The sequence below is a fragment of the Lycium barbarum genome, chromosome 2 (genome assembly GCF_019175385.1).
Source record: "Lycium barbarum isolate Lr01 chromosome 2, ASM1917538v2, whole genome shotgun sequence".
Taxonomy (NCBI): Eukaryota; Viridiplantae; Streptophyta; class Magnoliopsida; order Solanales; family Solanaceae; genus Lycium; species Lycium barbarum.
In genome coordinates this window covers 145439347-145456835 of record NC_083338.1, presented here as the reverse complement: position 1 = coordinate 145456835, position 17489 = coordinate 145439347, and the positions used below count along the sequence as shown (strand labels likewise).

At 39.1% G+C, this 17489-nt stretch overlaps 1 protein-coding gene across 1 annotated transcript; it reads right to left on the bottom strand.

Annotated features, from left to right (window-relative positions):
* Window positions 1–882: 882 nt before the first annotated feature.
* On the bottom strand, window positions 883–16604 carry LOC132629102 (zinc finger BED domain-containing protein RICESLEEPER 2-like). The gene is made up of 7 exons (XM_060344838.1): window positions 16569–16604; window positions 5165–6784; window positions 4481–4808; window positions 4288–4383; window positions 3988–4023; window positions 1744–1838; window positions 883–1206 (listed from the first exon to the last, which is right to left on the bottom strand). The coding sequence occupies exons 1-7, from the start codon at window positions 16602–16604 to the stop codon at window positions 883–885; spliced, it is 2535 nt and encodes an 844-aa protein (XP_060200821.1).
* Between the last annotated feature and the right edge of the window lie 885 nt (window positions 16605–17489).

Genomic DNA, 17489 nt, shown 5'->3' with positions numbered 1-17489 from the left:
TGCTACGAGCAGACGAGTGGGACTGTACTTATGGGTAACGATACAGTATGTGAAATAGCAGGCATTGGTTCAGCTCGTATACGGTGTCATGATGGCATCATAAGAACGTTGTCTAATGTTCGACATGTTCCTGATATGAAACATAATCTAATCTCTCTTGGTACTCTTGATAAGCTCGGATATAAGCATGCGGGTGAAGGTGGAATTTGCAAGGTGACCAAGGGTTCTCTGGTCATGTTAAAGGCCAAACTAGAGGGTGGTCTTTACGTACTTATGGGCAGCACCATTCTAGGTACTTCGAATGCTGCAATCTCATAGTTATCAGATGATGACAAGGCTAAGATGTGGCATATGATATTAGGTCACATGAGCGAGAGGGGGTTGGCAATTTTGAGCAACCTAAACCTTTTGAAAGGTGAGAAGATTAGTACACTTGATTTTTGTGAGCATTGTGTCCTTGAAAATCATAAACGGGTCAGATTTAGCACTGGAAAGCACAAAACTAAAGGGGTACTTGACGACATTCATTCAGATTTATGGGGTCCATCTCAGGTTCCATCCAATGGTGGAAAGAGGTGTCTTCTTACTTTCATTGATGATTTTTCCCGCAAGGTTTGGATATACTTCTTAAAGGCTAAAAGTGATGTCTTTGAGAATTTCAGAAACTGGAAGACATTAATTGAAAATCAGTGTGACAGAAAGATTAAGTGTCTTCGAATAGATAATGGCTTGGAGTTTGACAATTTCTGCAAGATTCATGGTGTATTGAGACATAAAACTGTTAGGCATACACCATAACAGAATGGAGTAGCTGAAAAGATGAACCGCACTATTCTTGAGAAAGCACGATGTATGCTTTCTAATGCCAAGGTGCCTAAGGAGTTATGGGCGGAAGCAGTAAATATAGAAATTAAGTTCAACTAATATGCTAACTAGTTTCTTTTTCATGGACCCTCTATAGAAGTACACATCTGGGACAATCATCCTTGTGATCACTTGTTCTGGAGTCTGTTTAGCCTGAAAGATTCTTTGATTCTGCTTGATCAATATCAGGTGCACAGTTGCTGCTAAGCTCATCCTGAATATGGTGGCTGCTGGACTTCTGCCTCTAGCATTTACAACTGACCAATCCAACTCTTCTTGCCATTGCATTTCTCGTCTACTAATACCTTGCCATTGAAGGAGTTTATTTACTCCAGATGACACCTGAATTTTCACATGCAAAAAATAGGTGTTCCATTGTTTCATTCACTCTATTACACAAGACACAATCCTGTTCATCAAGGATACCCCATGTCATTAGTCTATTTTTTGTGTGTAATCTTCTCAATGCAGCTATTCTTAAGATAAAAAACCATTTTGGTGATCCCGGATTATTGCATATCAGTCTACTTCATGTCTTTTTGAAAGGTTCTTCTAAGGAAGTTGTACATCTTCTTTGTAGAGAAGTTGGCCATATTGATAAGGTCATTTCCCATATATCTAACATCTTGCAAGTGTTGCTTGTTCTTCAAAATCTTCTGTACCACCCATGAGGCCTTTTTGGGTGCACATTCCCATATAGTATTTCCTTTTATATAGTAACAACGGACCCATTTGACCGATAAGTTATCTTTTTTGCTACATAGGTTCCATAACAGTTTAGTGACGGCTGCCCTGTTCCATATGGTGATGTCCAGTATGTTCATTCCTCTTGTAGTTCTGGGATATGTTTATTCCTCCTGTAGTTCTAGGGAGACATACTTTGTCCCATGCTAAAAATGTTTTCTTTGTGATCTTCACTCCACCAGTCCACATAAATCTTTGGCAAGTTGACTCTATAAATTTGATCACCTTTGCTGGTTAGACAAAAATTTGTGACTAGTAGATTTGTATGGAAAATAGTACTGTTTTGATCAATTGCTCCATACCAGCATAAGACAAAAATTTGGTAGTCCAACAAGTAATTCTCCTGAGCATTTTTTTCAAGCAACGGCTGGCATTGTATGACCGAGAATCTCTAGGTACTTAATGGAACACCTAAGTAACTAAAAGGCATTTCTCCCTTTGTAAACCCAAGCAAGTCTAGGATGGGAAATTGGATGTTACACCTCCCGTTTTGTTGCAGGGAGATTTTGGCTTATTGGCGGTGTGTACCTTCGGTTCGGTAATTTGCACCAGAGTTTTGGACATGAGATATTTTACCTTGTATGTGTACATGAGTATAAGTATGCATTCTTGACATTGCGAGGGAATTAGAAGTGGAACGAATCGAATTGGAGCAAAATGGAGCAGTTCAGAAAAACTGCTGAAACTAGTCAGCGTCGATGGCCCAAAGGACGACCGTCGACACGTCGATGAGCCGTCGTCTGGCACCGTCGACAGGGTTCTGCAATCAGGCATCTCAGGCGGCAGTTCGACGGGGCATGTCGACGACCGTCGACCCTGCTCGTAAACTCGCGGATCTGGAAGTTTCCAGCCCTGATTATAAATATAAGATCCCACATTTTTATTCCAGTATTCTCCCAAAAACAGATCCTACATCTCTCTATAACTCTCCAAAACCGTCCCTCTATTTCTACAACAAATCTATACCAAGAAACCAAGATTAAAAGCAAAGATTAGGAGATTCATGTACTAGGAAGCCTATTAGGGTTTGTGAAGAGTAAGAATTTCTTTGGTATTCAAGTGGGGGGGATTTCATTCTAATGGAGTAGATTGACTCAACGCTTGTTCCTAATTGATTAAGGTGAGTTTTTTGTTTATTTCATGCTATTGAGAATATTGAGTGGTTAAAAGACTTAGATTATGGAAGAAAGTGGAATATGAGCTTAAATATGGGAATAATGGTATGTTGGGTAGTAAGTTAATGTGAATCATGATTCTTAGTATGAGATGAATATAATCTCGTTATAGATGATGTTAATGACGTTGAGGAAATGTTATGTGAGGAATAAATATGATGTTGTATTCTAATTATGGTTATGGATACTCTTGAAGGGGAATTATGAGAATTGAATAATGCTTAGCTTAAAGAGGTTATTGATTAGGATATTGTGGGTGTTGCTGTTGATGGTTCGGAACTGTTACAGTGGGATAAAGTGGTTGAAGCAATGGGGATATTGCCCAATTTTCGTTAGTTCTTAGTCGTTCTAGCTTAAGCTTAAGTATGTCTTCAATTATCTAATCTTAGTACGAATTCCCTTGAAGGTAGAATCGCAAGCTTGTGAGGCATACAATCAGCCGATAGAGTTGAAGAGATCCAAAGGTATGTGAGGCTAGTCCCCCTTTCTTTCAAAAGGCATGACTCGTATATTACTATCTTTATTTATGATTTCCATGATTTTCCTTCATTCCAAAAGTTACAAGTCTATGATTGTTAGGAGCTTCTCATGAGATAAGGATAAGAGATGTGTTATGGGTATGGCAATGATGATAGTCTTATGAAGCTAATGACCCCTTTATGATTTCTTGATGTTATTCTTTGTTGTTAGACTCACCTTATGACGCTAGTTCCTTCAAGGTGGGACATGATGACTAGAGCTGTCAAAACGGGCTGGCCCAACCCAACCCCAACGGGCTAGAGAGTTAAAAGGGTTAGGTCGAGCTGACCCTTTTTATTGAAGGGCCTTTAGAATGACAGCCCAACCCAGCCCTAAGCGGGCCACGGGCTGGAAAGGGTTGGCCCTTCAATATATTTTTGAAGCAAACTGAAACAGAAAAGAACGTGACAATGGTTATCATTCGCAGCCACAACACGAATTGCACAACAAGTGCATCAATTCAAAAACTTTAAGTAATTTCACGTTGGCCAGCAAATTTCTACACTGCAATAATTAATATCAACCAAAATTCACAGCCACAACACGAATTGCACAACAAATGCATTAATTCAAAAACTTTCAGTAATCTCACGCTGGCCAGCAAACTCTACAATGCAATAACTAATATCAACCAAAATTCGCAGCCACAACACGAATTGCACAACAAATACATCAATTTAAAAACCTTCAGTAATCTCACGTTGGCCAGCAAAATGCGACACTGCAATAATCAATATCAACCAAAAGAAGAACAAAAATATAACTAACTAGCTGTTAATAGTTGAGCAGCAAATTTTTACACTTTGATAATCCAAAAATATAACTAACTAGTGGTTAATAGTTGACCCGCAAACTTTACACTTTGATAATCCAAAAAATATACAAATTTAGTTGCACTAAAGTTCTGCCCAGTTGCAAAAGTAAAATCCTAAATAGTTAGGTAACCCATCACTCATCAAAAAAGGCTTAACAACTTCACTTCAACTTGCAGTTGTAGTTGTAACACATCCAGAAGGACTAGGAGCATCAATCACATTTGAATCAACATGTGATATAGTTTCTTTGACAACTTCATCTTCATCTACAATTTACATCACATACAAAATATTAATTAGTTAACCATTAACAGATAGTTTAACAAAAATAATGAGTAGTAAACTCGATAGAAAAAATGTTACCAGTATTAAGTGGGGTAAATCCATGCAACCAGTTTCTTGTAGTAACAAGAGTTTGGACATTTTCAGGATGGATACAACTTCTATACTTGGTAAGAACACGACCACCAATACTAAATTTTGATTCTGATGCTACGGTAGTAATTGGAACACTGAGTACATCACGTGCCATCACTGAAAGGTCGAGATATTTCCTTTCATTTTCCTTCCAATACTTGATAACATCCAAATCATGAAACTTATCGTAATCAAGCTTTAGTTCCTCCAAATAAAGGTCCAATTCTGACTTTCCAGCATTGCATACAGATTGACTCTCAAACTTTTTAAATTCCTATTAATTTGAAATACAAATAATAGAAGAAGAAGAAGAAGAAGAAGAAGAAGAAGAAGAAGAAGAAGAAGAAGAAGAAGAAGAAGAAGAAGAAGAAGAAGAAGAAGAAGAAGAAGAAGAATAAGAAGAAGAAGAAGAAGGAGAAGGAGGAGGAGAAGGAGGAGGAGGATAAGAAGGAGGAGAAGACGAAGGAGAAGAGAGAGAAGAAGGAGAGGAGAAGGAGGAGGAGGAGGAGGAGGAGGAGGAGGAGGAGGAGGAGGAGGAGGAGGGAGGAAATATAACTGCCTGATTAAAAAGTAACAATCTACAAAAAAATGAATAAAGTTTTTATCCAGAATAAAGTAGAGATTACTTACATCGAATAACCTGCAATCCCTTCGTTTTGGTTTACTCCCTTCCTCAGTTGGTTTACACAAAACAGTAGAAGTAGTTGCTCCAATTTGATTATTTGCATAATGATCATAGAGCTTGTACAATTTTTTCTTCATAGTTTCAACCTTGTCTTGTGCAGAAGAAGCATCCACCTTAGAATAACAACACCTTAAAAGTTGCAACCTGAAGCGAAGATCAAATATTACTCCAAATGAAAGCACTACACTGTATATAGTCCAGTATTTATCAAACTTCTTGGACATTCTTGAAGCCATTTCCTTAATAACTTCATCTGGATTGTGTGAATTCTCCTTCAACATGCATTCAATTTTCCAAACTTGCATAAAGTACAAGTTGGAGGTTGGATAACTTGAACCAGAAATCAAGTTAGTTATTTCATAAAAAGGTTCCAAGAATTCACATATTTTTTCTGCCCTTCTCCAATGATCAGATGTAGGACAATGAGAGTAATTTCTATTAATCAATTCTAGACTAGAAAAAGCTTTTTCATATTGTAGTGCACTCTCAAGCATCAAGTATGTTGAGTTCCATCTAGTGGCCACGTCTAAACGTAAACCCAGATTTGTACTAATTCCCACTTGCTTAACACATTGCTCAAATTTCCTCATTCTACTATCTGATCCTTTGACATACTTCACACTTTCTCTAATTCTAAGCAAGGCATCGTTAGCTGCTTTCAAACCCTCTTGAACCATCAAATTCAGAATATGGGCAGAGCAACGCACATGAAAGAACTCACCATCACATAATAAACTCTGTTGCAAACTAAGATGCCCTTTTAAAATATTCTGCGTGCCATCATTATTAGTGGCATTATACAAAGTGATAGAGAACACCTTCTTATCAATGCCCCACTCTTTCAAATAATCATATATCGTTACAGTAAATTCAACACCAGTGTGAGGAGGAATCATACGACAAATATTCAAAATTTTACTAACTAACTTCCAATTATCAACAAAAAACTGAGCAGCTAAACAAAGATAACCCTTAGAAGTACCTGCTGTCCAGCAATCAGAAGTTAAACAAACTCGATTAGGAATTTTAGCTAAGACTTGTCTTAACTTTTCTTTCTCTTTGAAATACACTTTCTGGACATCCACAACAGAAGTGTTCCTTGATGGCATTATTACTTCTGGACTTACATAATTTGTCCAAGTTATAATTCCATCATATTCGACAAAAGAATATGGCAAATCATGCTTAATGATAGCTTCAACAAGCTTTTCACGAGAAATCAATTGGTCTATTTTTCTAGACTGTATTTTAACTTGTTTATCCAGAAACATTTGACCCAAGCTGCGGTATTTAACCTTTTTACATGTAAGTAAATGACGTTTTAAATGTGATGTTCCATAGTTCTTACCTAAGGGTCCTGGAGTAGAACCAACCTTATATGGGTCTTTACAACCTCTACATATTTCCCTTTCCACACCATCTTCAACTCTACCTATCTTTTTGAAATAAGGCCAAACAGCCGATTTTAACTTTCTCGGTTTCTTCTGTTCAAGTTCTTTAGGTTCATTCACCTCTAAACTAGTTTCATGTGTACTATGTTCATATCCAGATCTTCCATTAGTTTTCTTGTAACAAGATAAACAAGCAGATTGTTAAATTTCAAGATCAGCCCATAACATATTGCTAACATGTTCCTTAACAATTTATCCAAAGGAAAGGTTATCCATTGCAAGTAGAAAAGGTTCATAAATGGCACCAACATGTTCTTTTTCTAGACAAATAATAGTTCTTATCCTATTTTGTTATAGCATATTAAAAAAGGTTGGCCACAAAAACCTTGTCAACAATGTTTAGTGAATATATGGTAGGTATCCTCTGTATACTTTTAGTACTTATAATTAATTATGGTTTAGTAGTATAATTCATATCAAAGATCAAAGTTGTAAAAATCAAGTATAAAATACCAATTACGATCAAGACATCATCTAATCTATTGGTTATTTCTCTGCCTTGGATGTCGTTGGAATTGAGAAAATGTAGACCCTTATTTGAAGTGGCACTGGCTAATGTTCGGACGATTATGGTGAAACAGTGTATTTTTGTCCTTATTAATTTATTAAAGGAACAATTATTTGGATTGTTTGGATGAACTGCCAATGTTAAGTCTATAATTTGAAACGGTTGGGTATCTGAGAAATTAGAAAGCACTGAAACGGTGTGCATTCAGTGAAAAGCTACAATTAAAACTTAAACCCACCTAAGCCCATTACAACAAACACAGAAGCATAACAAATTGAACTCTAGAAATACAAAATAAAGGGCAAAGATGGGATTTTTATGGCTAGTAAATATCAAAGTTACAGTAAAGACGTAATCCCACTACCTATACTAAGAACATAAACACAAAGATTTAATATATTTAGCTTTAAAGATACATAAAAGTCATTAAGATTGAAACCTTATGGCTAGTATCAAACAAACAAACAATAGAGGAAAAACTAAAGAACGAGACTAGAGTAATGTACGAACACCCATAAATTCAAAATTTCACTCGATGCCAACTTTTAAACAACACATTCAACAATTTTTATGATCAAACCAGAGAAAGATAACAAAACAATATGACATTATCAAATATCATATAGGAAATTAGAATGCCGTAAGACTCATCTTATCATTTCTTAGGAGTAAAAACAATTGCAGAAATAATGCAGATAATGAAGTCAGGGCAGTGACTTCATCCAACTCTGCCCAAAATATAGGGAACGCTATCATATATTGTTTCTTTATGTCAAACTTCTCACCCACTATAAATTATTCTATGTCTTTTTTTTTTCTTTTTTCTTTTTTCGGATAGGTAACATTAATTAGTGTTGACCGTAGGATTCTAACTCCCACCGCTTAGGAGGAAAAGTTATACCATGTTTTCTCTTCTTTTCCAGAGTAGATTTCCAGACATGAACAAATCAACCCACACTGATAGTCTTATAATCAACAGTGAATAAAAGAGAAACAAACTTATAATACGATTATACCTTTTGAGTTTTGAGAAACCAAGGAAATCCTAGCTTCTCTTTGAGGGATCGTGACAAAGAAGTAAAGAACAAAACAAGCTGCGCAGAAGAGAAAGTGATTGAAAAACCCCTAGCTTCTCTTTATATATATATATATTAATAGGACTGTAGTCTGTATATAATATATAAATATATAAAGTATTGGTTCCTTTTTTAGTTTTTTTATTATGTATTGTTAATTAGTTTTGAATTTTAATTTATTAATTAATAATTAATTACCTGACGGGCTGGCCTCAGCCCAGCCTTGGCCCAGCCTCTGAGGCTGATGGGCTTAGTGAGGCTGGGCTTTTGAGCCTCAATCCTAAATGGGATGCAAAAAACATAGCCCAACCCCACTTAATTAAAGGGTTGGGTCGGGCCGGTCTCACGGGCCAAGCCTAAGTTGACACCTCTAATGATGACCATGACTACTACATAATGGAATTGGGGGTTCTTGACCTTACGTCACCCCGATGGACTTGTTGCTTTAACTGATTTCTAATGCATGCTTTATGATAAGTACATGATGATGAGATTACACCGTGCCTAGATGGCCGGGCATGACACCGCGAAGGCGAGCGGCTTATGATTACATCGTGCCTAGATGGCCGGGCGTGACACCACGAAGGCATGTGGCTTAAGATAACACCGTGCCTAGATGGACGGACATGACACCACTAGTGGGCGGCATGTGATGGTTACCCGGATTCGGGTTAACGATGATGGTATATTTGATATGCATAACATGTGGTTTTCCATTAAAAGTTAAGCAGGTTCTATCTTCGCCTTATGTTTCATCATTTCGTTATTATGTTGGTATTATTCATGCCTTACATACTCAGTACTCTTTTCGTACTGACGTCCTTTTTTTTTTGGATGATGTGTTCGTGCCCACAAGTAGACAGGGAGACGGTGCAGACCCGTAGGAGCTTATCTTATCAGCGGATTCACAGGAGCACTCCACTACTCCGGATGTTCTACTTATGGTCATATTATTTTGTGAATATATATTTTGGGTATGACGGGGTCCTGTCCCATCCTTATGACACAGTACTCTAGTAGAGGCTCGTAGATAAGGATACGTGGGTAGTTGATGTCTTATGGATATATCAGTGTAAATTTTGTATATTATTTTGTAGCCATGAGGGCTTATATATATGCATATGTTGCCTTCGAGATTGTGTATGTTTAGGTTTAGGTTAGGTATGATGATTAGCATAATGAGTGGTGCTCGGTAACCAGCTCCGGGGACCCGTCATGGCCCCCTAGTCGGGTCGTGACAAAAGTGGTATCAGAGCAGTTCCGTCCTAGGGTGTGTCTATGAGTCGTGTCCAGCAGAGTCTTATTTATGGGTGTGAAGCGCACCACACTTATAAACAGGAGGCTGCGAGGCATTTAGAAAAAATGACCATTATTCTTCTTGTTAGATAGTGCGATAGAGTCATGTTATAAGATTTTCTCCTCCTTAATTGTGCGTTATGATTTCAGCGATGCCGGTAAAGAGAAAAGCCACAGCCATCCAAAAGGGCAAGGCTACGATAGAAAGACCGATGGAAAGGGAGCCACCCACAAATATAGAAGAAGGTGAATCTCATAATGAGGCTCCATCCAATACCTCTCACACTCCGCCTATTCTAGAAGAACAAGAGGGGGCTTCAGTTCCGGCTCCTATGCCTCCAGTTCCTCCACCGGGTACTTCGGGTTAACAAATGACCAAAGCTATTCAGTTATTGACACAGCTAGTTACCGTTCAGGCTCAGCGGCAGAGTACGGATCCAGGTGATAGGGCGATTAGTGCTAGAGCCCGTGATTTCATGAGTTTAAATCCCCTAGAATTTTTCGGGTCAAAGCCGGATGTAGACCCGTAAGGTTTTATTGATGAGATGCTGAGAACGCTGAGAATCATCCATGTCTCCGATACTGAGTCTGTGGAGTTGGCATCTTATAGACTCCGGGATGTAGCGGTCCTATGGTATAATAATTGGGTATCTTCGAGGAAGGAAAATGCACCTCCCCCAGTTTGGCAGGAATTTGTAGATGCTTTTCTTCATCACCATTTGCCACCCGAGGTTCGAAAGGCCCGAGCTGACAGGTTTCTAAATCTAAAATAAGGGAATATGAGTGCTCGGGAGTATAGTCTCCGTTTTAATTCATTGGCCCGGTATGCTCCCACTATGGTAGCCGATATGGGAGATAGAGTGCACAGATTTGTGAGTGGCTTAGGGCTACATTTGTTCAAATATTGTTTAACAGCTTCACTCCAAGAGGGGATAGACATTTCCCGTATTCAGGCTCATGGCCAGAATTTAGAAGAGCAGCAACATCCGCAAAGTGGTGAGCGCGATATTGATAGAGGGAAGAGTAAGAGGGCCAAATCTGTTAGTAATGAGTATAGAGGGGGTCTGCAACAGTATTACAGGTACTCGGGCCAGTCTGCGACTAGTGCACCTCCTCGATTTGCAGGTAGAAGATTTGACCGCCCCATTCATTCAGGATAGGGTCAGAGCTCGAGAGCTTCAGATTCCCAGTTTGGAGGTGATTATAGTCTGAGGAGCCTACCGGTCCCACGATGTAGTCGGTGCAAAAAGTTATATTCGGTCCCGTTTCGCCAAAGTTCAGATGCTTGCTATGCCTGTGGTCAGGTTGGGCATATGCTGCGAGATTGTCTATCGATGGGTGGTAGAGTTGGGGCTTAGCCCACATGATCAGCAGGTGGTTCTTCCTCATCTGTGTGCCCCGTAGGGAAGACTCCCTAGATTCCAGCAGGCCGTGATAGGGGCAGAGAGGGAGCATCCAGTTCAGGTGGTACCCAGCCCCATATTTATGCTTTAGCCGGACGCCAGGATCTTGAGTCCTCCCCGGATGTGGTTACAGGTATACTATCCATATTCTCTCATGACGTTTATGCATTGATTGATCTGGGTTCCACGTTGTCTTACATTACTCCTTATATTGCTGACCGTATTGGGGTTAAACCCTAGCCAATTAAACCTTTCGAAGTATCTACTCCGGTTGGTGATCCTGTAATAGCGAAGTGTATAAAAATTGTGTGCTTGTGGTATGTGATCGCCAGACTACATCTGATTTTATTGAACTAGAGATGTTAGATTTTGATGTGATTATGGGCATGGATTGGTTGATCTGTTGTTATGATAATGTGGATTGTAGAACAAAGATAGTCCGATTCTAATTCCCGGGAGAACCCGTGCTTGAATCGAAAGGTAATACAGCGTCTCCCAGGGGAAGGTTTATTTCTTACCTTAAGGAAAGGAAGATGATAGCTAAAGGCTATATTTATCACTTAGTCCGAGTTCATAACACCGAAGCAAAGGCGCCGACTTTTTAATCTGTCCCGATAGTAAACGAATTTTCGGATGTATTTCCAGACGAACTTGCAAGACTTCCTCCAAAAAGAGAGATTGATTTTGCTATCGATGTGTTGCTGGACACCAATCCCATATCTATTCCTCCTTACCGAATGACTCCTGCAGAATTGAAAGAGCTAAAGGCACAATCGAAAGATTTGCTTGAGAAAAGATTTATCAGGCCCAGTTCATCACCGTGGGGAGCACCCGTCCTATTTGTGGAAGGATTTTCTTCCATTTTAGCACCATTAACGAAGCTAACACAGAAATCAGTAAAATTTCAGTGGACCGGTGCTTGTGAACGCAGTTTCCAGGAATTGAAGGATAGATTAACTTTAGCCCCAGTCCTGACACTCGCAGAAGGACCCGATGGTTATGTTGTGTATTGTGATGCCTCTGGTGTTGGGTTGGGCTGCGTGTTGATGCAGCCCGGTAAAGTCATTGCCTATGCTTCAAGGCAGTTGTGGAAACATGAGAAGAATTATCCAACTCATGACCTCGAATTGGCTGCGGTTATCCATGCACTAAAGATGTGGAGACACTATTTGTATGGCGTTCATGTTGATATTTATATAGACCACAAGAGTCTCCAATATATTTTCAAACAGAAGGAGTTAAATCTATGACAAAGGCGATGGTTAGAATTATTAAAGGATTATGATGTGAGTATTTTATACCACCCCGGGAAGGCAAATGTGGTAGCTGATGCACTTAGCCGCAAATTAATAGGAAGTCTATGTGAGGTCCCTTTGGAGAAGAAAGAATTAATTCGTGAGCTCCACCAGCTAGCAAACCTCGGAGTTCGTCTAATTGTTTCAGGAAATACAGGAATTGGTATTCACAATCCAACTATTTCGTCCTTAGATATGGAGGTGAGAGAGTGCCCATATGAAAATCTTCAGTTGAGTCACTATAGAGATACATTTCCTGAGAAAGAGAAGTCGCCATTTGAAGTTTCTACAGATGGAGTTCTTAGATACCGAGACAGGCTATGTGTTACAAATATTGCAGGGCTACGTCGTCGTATTCTAGAAGAAGCTCATTATTCTCGGTATTTTATTCACCCAGGAGCGACAAAGATGTATCACGACCTCAAATTAATGTACTGGTGGGATGGAATGAAGAAAGACATAACTAAATTTGTAGCTCAATGCCCCATTTGCCAACAAGTGAAAACTGAGCATCAAAAGTCGGGAGGGTTATTGCAAGCGATGGAAATTTCAGCCTGGAAATGGGAAGTGATCAACATGGATTTTATTGTAGGGTTGCCTCGTTTCCGATGCAAGTATGACTCCATATGGGTGATCGTGGACAGACTGACGAAATCAACTCATTTTCTTCCAGTCAGAGCCACATATTCGGCAGAAGATTATACAAGGTTGTATCTTAAGGAGATAGTGAGACTTCATGGTATCCCAGTATCTATTATCACATATAGAGGAGTGCAATTTACTGCTAAATTCTGGAAGTCCTTTCAAGAAGGTTTGGGAACTCAAGTGAGACTCAATACATCATTTCATCCACAAACGGATGGCCAAGCTGAGCGTACTATTTAGACTTTGGATGATATGTTACGGGCATGTGTGCTAGATTTCGGTGGTAGTTGGGATGACAACTTACCTCTTATTGAGTTTGCATACAACAACAGTTATTATTCTAGTATTCAAATGGCCCCGTATGAAGCTCTATATGGAAGAAAGTGTAGATCCCCAATTAGATGGTTTGAAATAGGAGAGGTACATCAAATAGGTCCAGAGCTGATCTAACAAGCGTTGGAAAAGATTAAGGTTATCTGAGATTGATTATTGACAGCCCAAAGTCACCAAAAATTTTATGCGGACAACCGCCGGCTAGACTTGGAATTTCAGGTTAGTGATTGGGTATTTCTAAAAGTGTCACCGTTGAAAGGTGTGATGAGATTTGACAAGAAGGGGGGAAGAATGTTACATCTCCCGTTTTGTTGCAAGGAAAATTTGGCTTATTGGCGGTGTGTACCTTCGGTTCGGTAATCCGCACCAGAGTTTTGGACATTAGATATTTTACCTTGTAAGTGTACAGGAGTATAAGTATGCATTCTTGACATTACGAGGGAATTAGAAGTGAAACGAATCGAATCGGAGCAAAATGGAGCAGTTCAGAATAACTGCTGAAACCAGTCAGCGTCGACGGCCCAAAGGACGACCGTCGACACATCGACGAGCCGCCGTTTAGCACCGTCGACAGGGTTCTGCAATCAGGCATCTTAGGCGGCAGTTCGACGGGGCATGTCGACGGACCGTCGAAACGTCGACGACCGACAACCATGCTCGTCGACCCGCAGATCTGGAAGTTTCCAGCCCTGATTATAAATATAAGAACCCACATTTTTATTCCATTATTCTCCCAAAAACAGATCCTATATCTCTCTAGAACTCTCCAAAACCCTCCCTCTATTTCTACAACAAATCTATACCAAGAAACCAAGATCAAAAGCAAAGATTAAGAGATTCACGTACTAGGAAGCCTATTAGGGTTTGTGAAGAGTAAGAATTTCTTTGGTATTCAAGTGAGGGGGGGGGGGGGTTCATTCTAATGGATTAGATTGACTCAAGGCTTGTTCCTAAGTGATTAAGGTGAGTTTTATGTTTATTTCATGTTATTGAGAATATTGAGTGGTTAAAAGACTTGGATTATGGAAGAAAGTGGAATTTGAGCTTAAATATGAGAATAATAGTATTCTGGGTAGTAAGTTAATGTGAATCATGATTCTTAGTATGAGATGAATATAATCTCGTTATAGATGATGTTAATGATGTTGAGGAAATGTTATGTGAGGAATAAATATAATGTTGTATTATAATTATGGTTATGGATACTCTTGAAGGGGAATTATGAGAATTGAATAATGCTTAGCTTAAAGAGGTTATTGATTAGGATATTGTGGGTGTTGCTGTTGATGGTTGGGAATTGTTACAGTGGGAGAAAGTGGTTGAAGCAATGGGGATATTGCCCAATTTTCGTTAGTTCTTAGTCGTTCTAGCTTAAGCTTAAGTATGTCTTCAATTATATAATCTTAGTATGAATTCCTTTGAAGGTAGAATCACAAGATTGTGAGGCACACAATTAGCCGATAGAGTTGAAGAGATACAAAGGTATGTGAGGCTAGTACCCCTTTCTTTCAAAAGGCATGACTCGTATATTACTATCTTTATTTACAATTTCCATGATTTTCCTTCAATCCAAAAGCTACAAGTCTATGATTGTTAGGAGCTTCTCATGAGATAAGGATAAGAGATGTGTTACGGGTATGGCAATGATGATAGTCTTGTGAAACTAATGATCCCTATATGATTTTTTGATGTTATTCTTTGTTGTTAGACTCACCTTGTGACGCTAGTTCCTTCAAGGTGGGACATGATGACCATGACTACTCCATAATGGAATCGGGGGTTCTCGACCTTACGTCACCCCGATAGACTTGTAGCTTTAACTGATTTCTAATACATGCTTTATGATAAGTACATGATGATGAGATTACACCGTTCCTAGATGGCGGAGTATAATACCACGAAGGCGGGCGGCTTATGATTACACCGTGCCTAGATGGCCGGGCATGACACCGTGAAAGGCGCGTGGCTTAAGATAACACTGTGCCTAGATGGCTGGACATGACACCACTAGTGGGCGGCGTGTGATGGTTACCCGGACGCGGGTTAACGATGATGGTATATTTGATATGCATAACATGTGTTTTTCCATTAAAAGCTAAGCAGGTTCTATCTTCGCCTTATGTTTCATCATTTCGTTATTATGTTGGTATTATTCATGCCTTACATACTCAGTACTCTTTTTGTACTGACGTCCTTTTGTTTTTGGACGATGTGTTCGTGCCCACAAGTAGACAGGGAGACGGTGCAGACCCGTAGGAGCTTATCTTATTAGCGGATTCACAGGAGCACTCCACTACTCCGGAGGTGCTACTTATGCTCATATTATTTTGTGAATATATATTTTGGGTATGACGGGGTCCTGTCCCATCCTTATGACACAGTACTCTAGTAGAGGCTAGTAGATAAGGATACGTGGGTAGTTGATGTCTTATGGATATATCAGTGTATATTTTGTATATTATTTTGTAGCCATGAGGGCTTATATATGTGTGTGTGTGTGTGTTGCCTTCGAGATTGTGTATGTTCAGGTTGGGTATGATGGCTAGTATAATGAGTGGTGCTCGGTAGCCAGCTCCGGGTACCCGTCATGGCCCCCTAGTCGGGTCGTGACAATGGAAAACTTCTTTGACACCTCAAAGTACATTGAGCTCTTGTCTTTGTTAGCTGTAAGACCTGAGGCTTGTGAGAATTCTTGAAAATAGTTAAATAAAAGCTGTACAGACCTTATATCTCTTTTACAGAAGAGTAGCAAATCTTTCGCAAATCCTAATTGTATTAACTATTAGAGAATCTAGGATGAAATTTGAACTCTGGGTTTATCTTCAACATCCTTAGTAATCTGGAAAAATATTCCGTGGCAATAATAAAGAGAAAAGGAGACATGGGATCCCCTTGTCTCAATCCCTTTTTAGCTTCTAATGGTTCAGAAGGCCATCCATTAATGCAAATAGAGTAAGATATTGTAGTTAACAATTCCATGATCCAACCGATGAATTTGGTGGGAAAGTTCATGTGTTTCAAAATTTGTTCTTCAAAAATCCACTATAAGGAATCATATGTTTTTTGCATGTCTATTTTGAGCATGCATCTAGTTGATTTCCCTTTCCTTCCATACTCCTTTACCAGTTTATGAATCATAATGATATTATCTCTAATGAGCCACCCAGGAACAAAAATAGACTGACCTTTATCTACTAAACAGTGCATCATAGTTTGTAAGCTACTGGTGATGATCTTGGAGATCAGCTTGTAAATCACCGAACAACATGAAATAGTTCTAAACACTTTTACATAGGAAGGATTTTTAACCTTAGGGATTAGGGTGACTAAAGTTCAGTTTACCGGTTTATAAAGACTATATGTTTCAAAGAATTGCATCACTGCCTTTGTCACATCCTCACCAACTACTGGCCAGACTTTCTTGTAAAAGAAAACATTGAAACCATCCACTCATGGGGCTTTCATGTCCTCAATTCCCTTCAGAGCAGCAACAACTTCATTACAGGTCACTGGCTCCACTAAGTTCATCTGTTGGCCTCTAGTCAAAATGTTTCCTATGGCACACACTTTAGGGTTTATTGCTGGAAGTTGGATTGCAGTTGACCCAAGTAGGTTCTTATAAAATCCAATGATCTTGTGCTTCATCTCAATGTCTGATTTAGTCCAGCTCTCATCTGCTAATTTGAAATTTTTTATTTGATTGTTTTTAAAACTCCCCTGAACTATACCCGAAATGTCGATATCACACCTAAACTATACGAGCGACCTATTACACACCTTAACTTGTTAAAAGTGAATTAAATTACCCCTCCACAGATCAAAATCCCCAATCAGTGAATGTCGTGGGTGACACTCGCCCTTGGGTGAAGTCACGTATTAAATGAACTGATTTATTTTATAATCACGTCATTATAATATACCCAAACCCATTTTAATACCCAAACCCATTTTTAACACCCCATACCCATTTTAACACCCCAAACCCGTTTCAAATCACCCAAACCCACACATATCAGACGCCTAAATCCTAATTCAAGAAAGCCAAACGACACCACAAACAACAAATCGTTCAATATTCGTCCTAAATCATATATTTTTATAGTTTACCTGCTCAATATTGTCGGATTTCATGGAGTTTTTTAGTTTTTCTTCATCCTAAACCTATAATCGAAGTGTTGGTGGTTGCTTGAAATTGGACGATTCGAAGTTGGCTTTTTTGTTGACGTCTGGAGGACAAAAATCGGCTGTGTTACTAAAAGGTTA

Coding starts and splice junctions, on each gene's coding strand:
- LOC132629102 (XM_060344838.1), bottom strand. CDS start 16,604: ATGCAATTCTTTGAAACATATAGTCTTTATAAACCG. Junction 6,785..16,568: donor CATATAGTCTTTATAAACCG/GTAAACTGAACT, acceptor TCTTGTTACAAG/AAAACTAATGGAAGATCTGG. Junction 1,207..1,743: donor CATTTTTAGCATGGGACAAA/GTATGTCTCCCT, acceptor GTGAAAATTCAG/GTGTCATCTGGAGTAAATAA.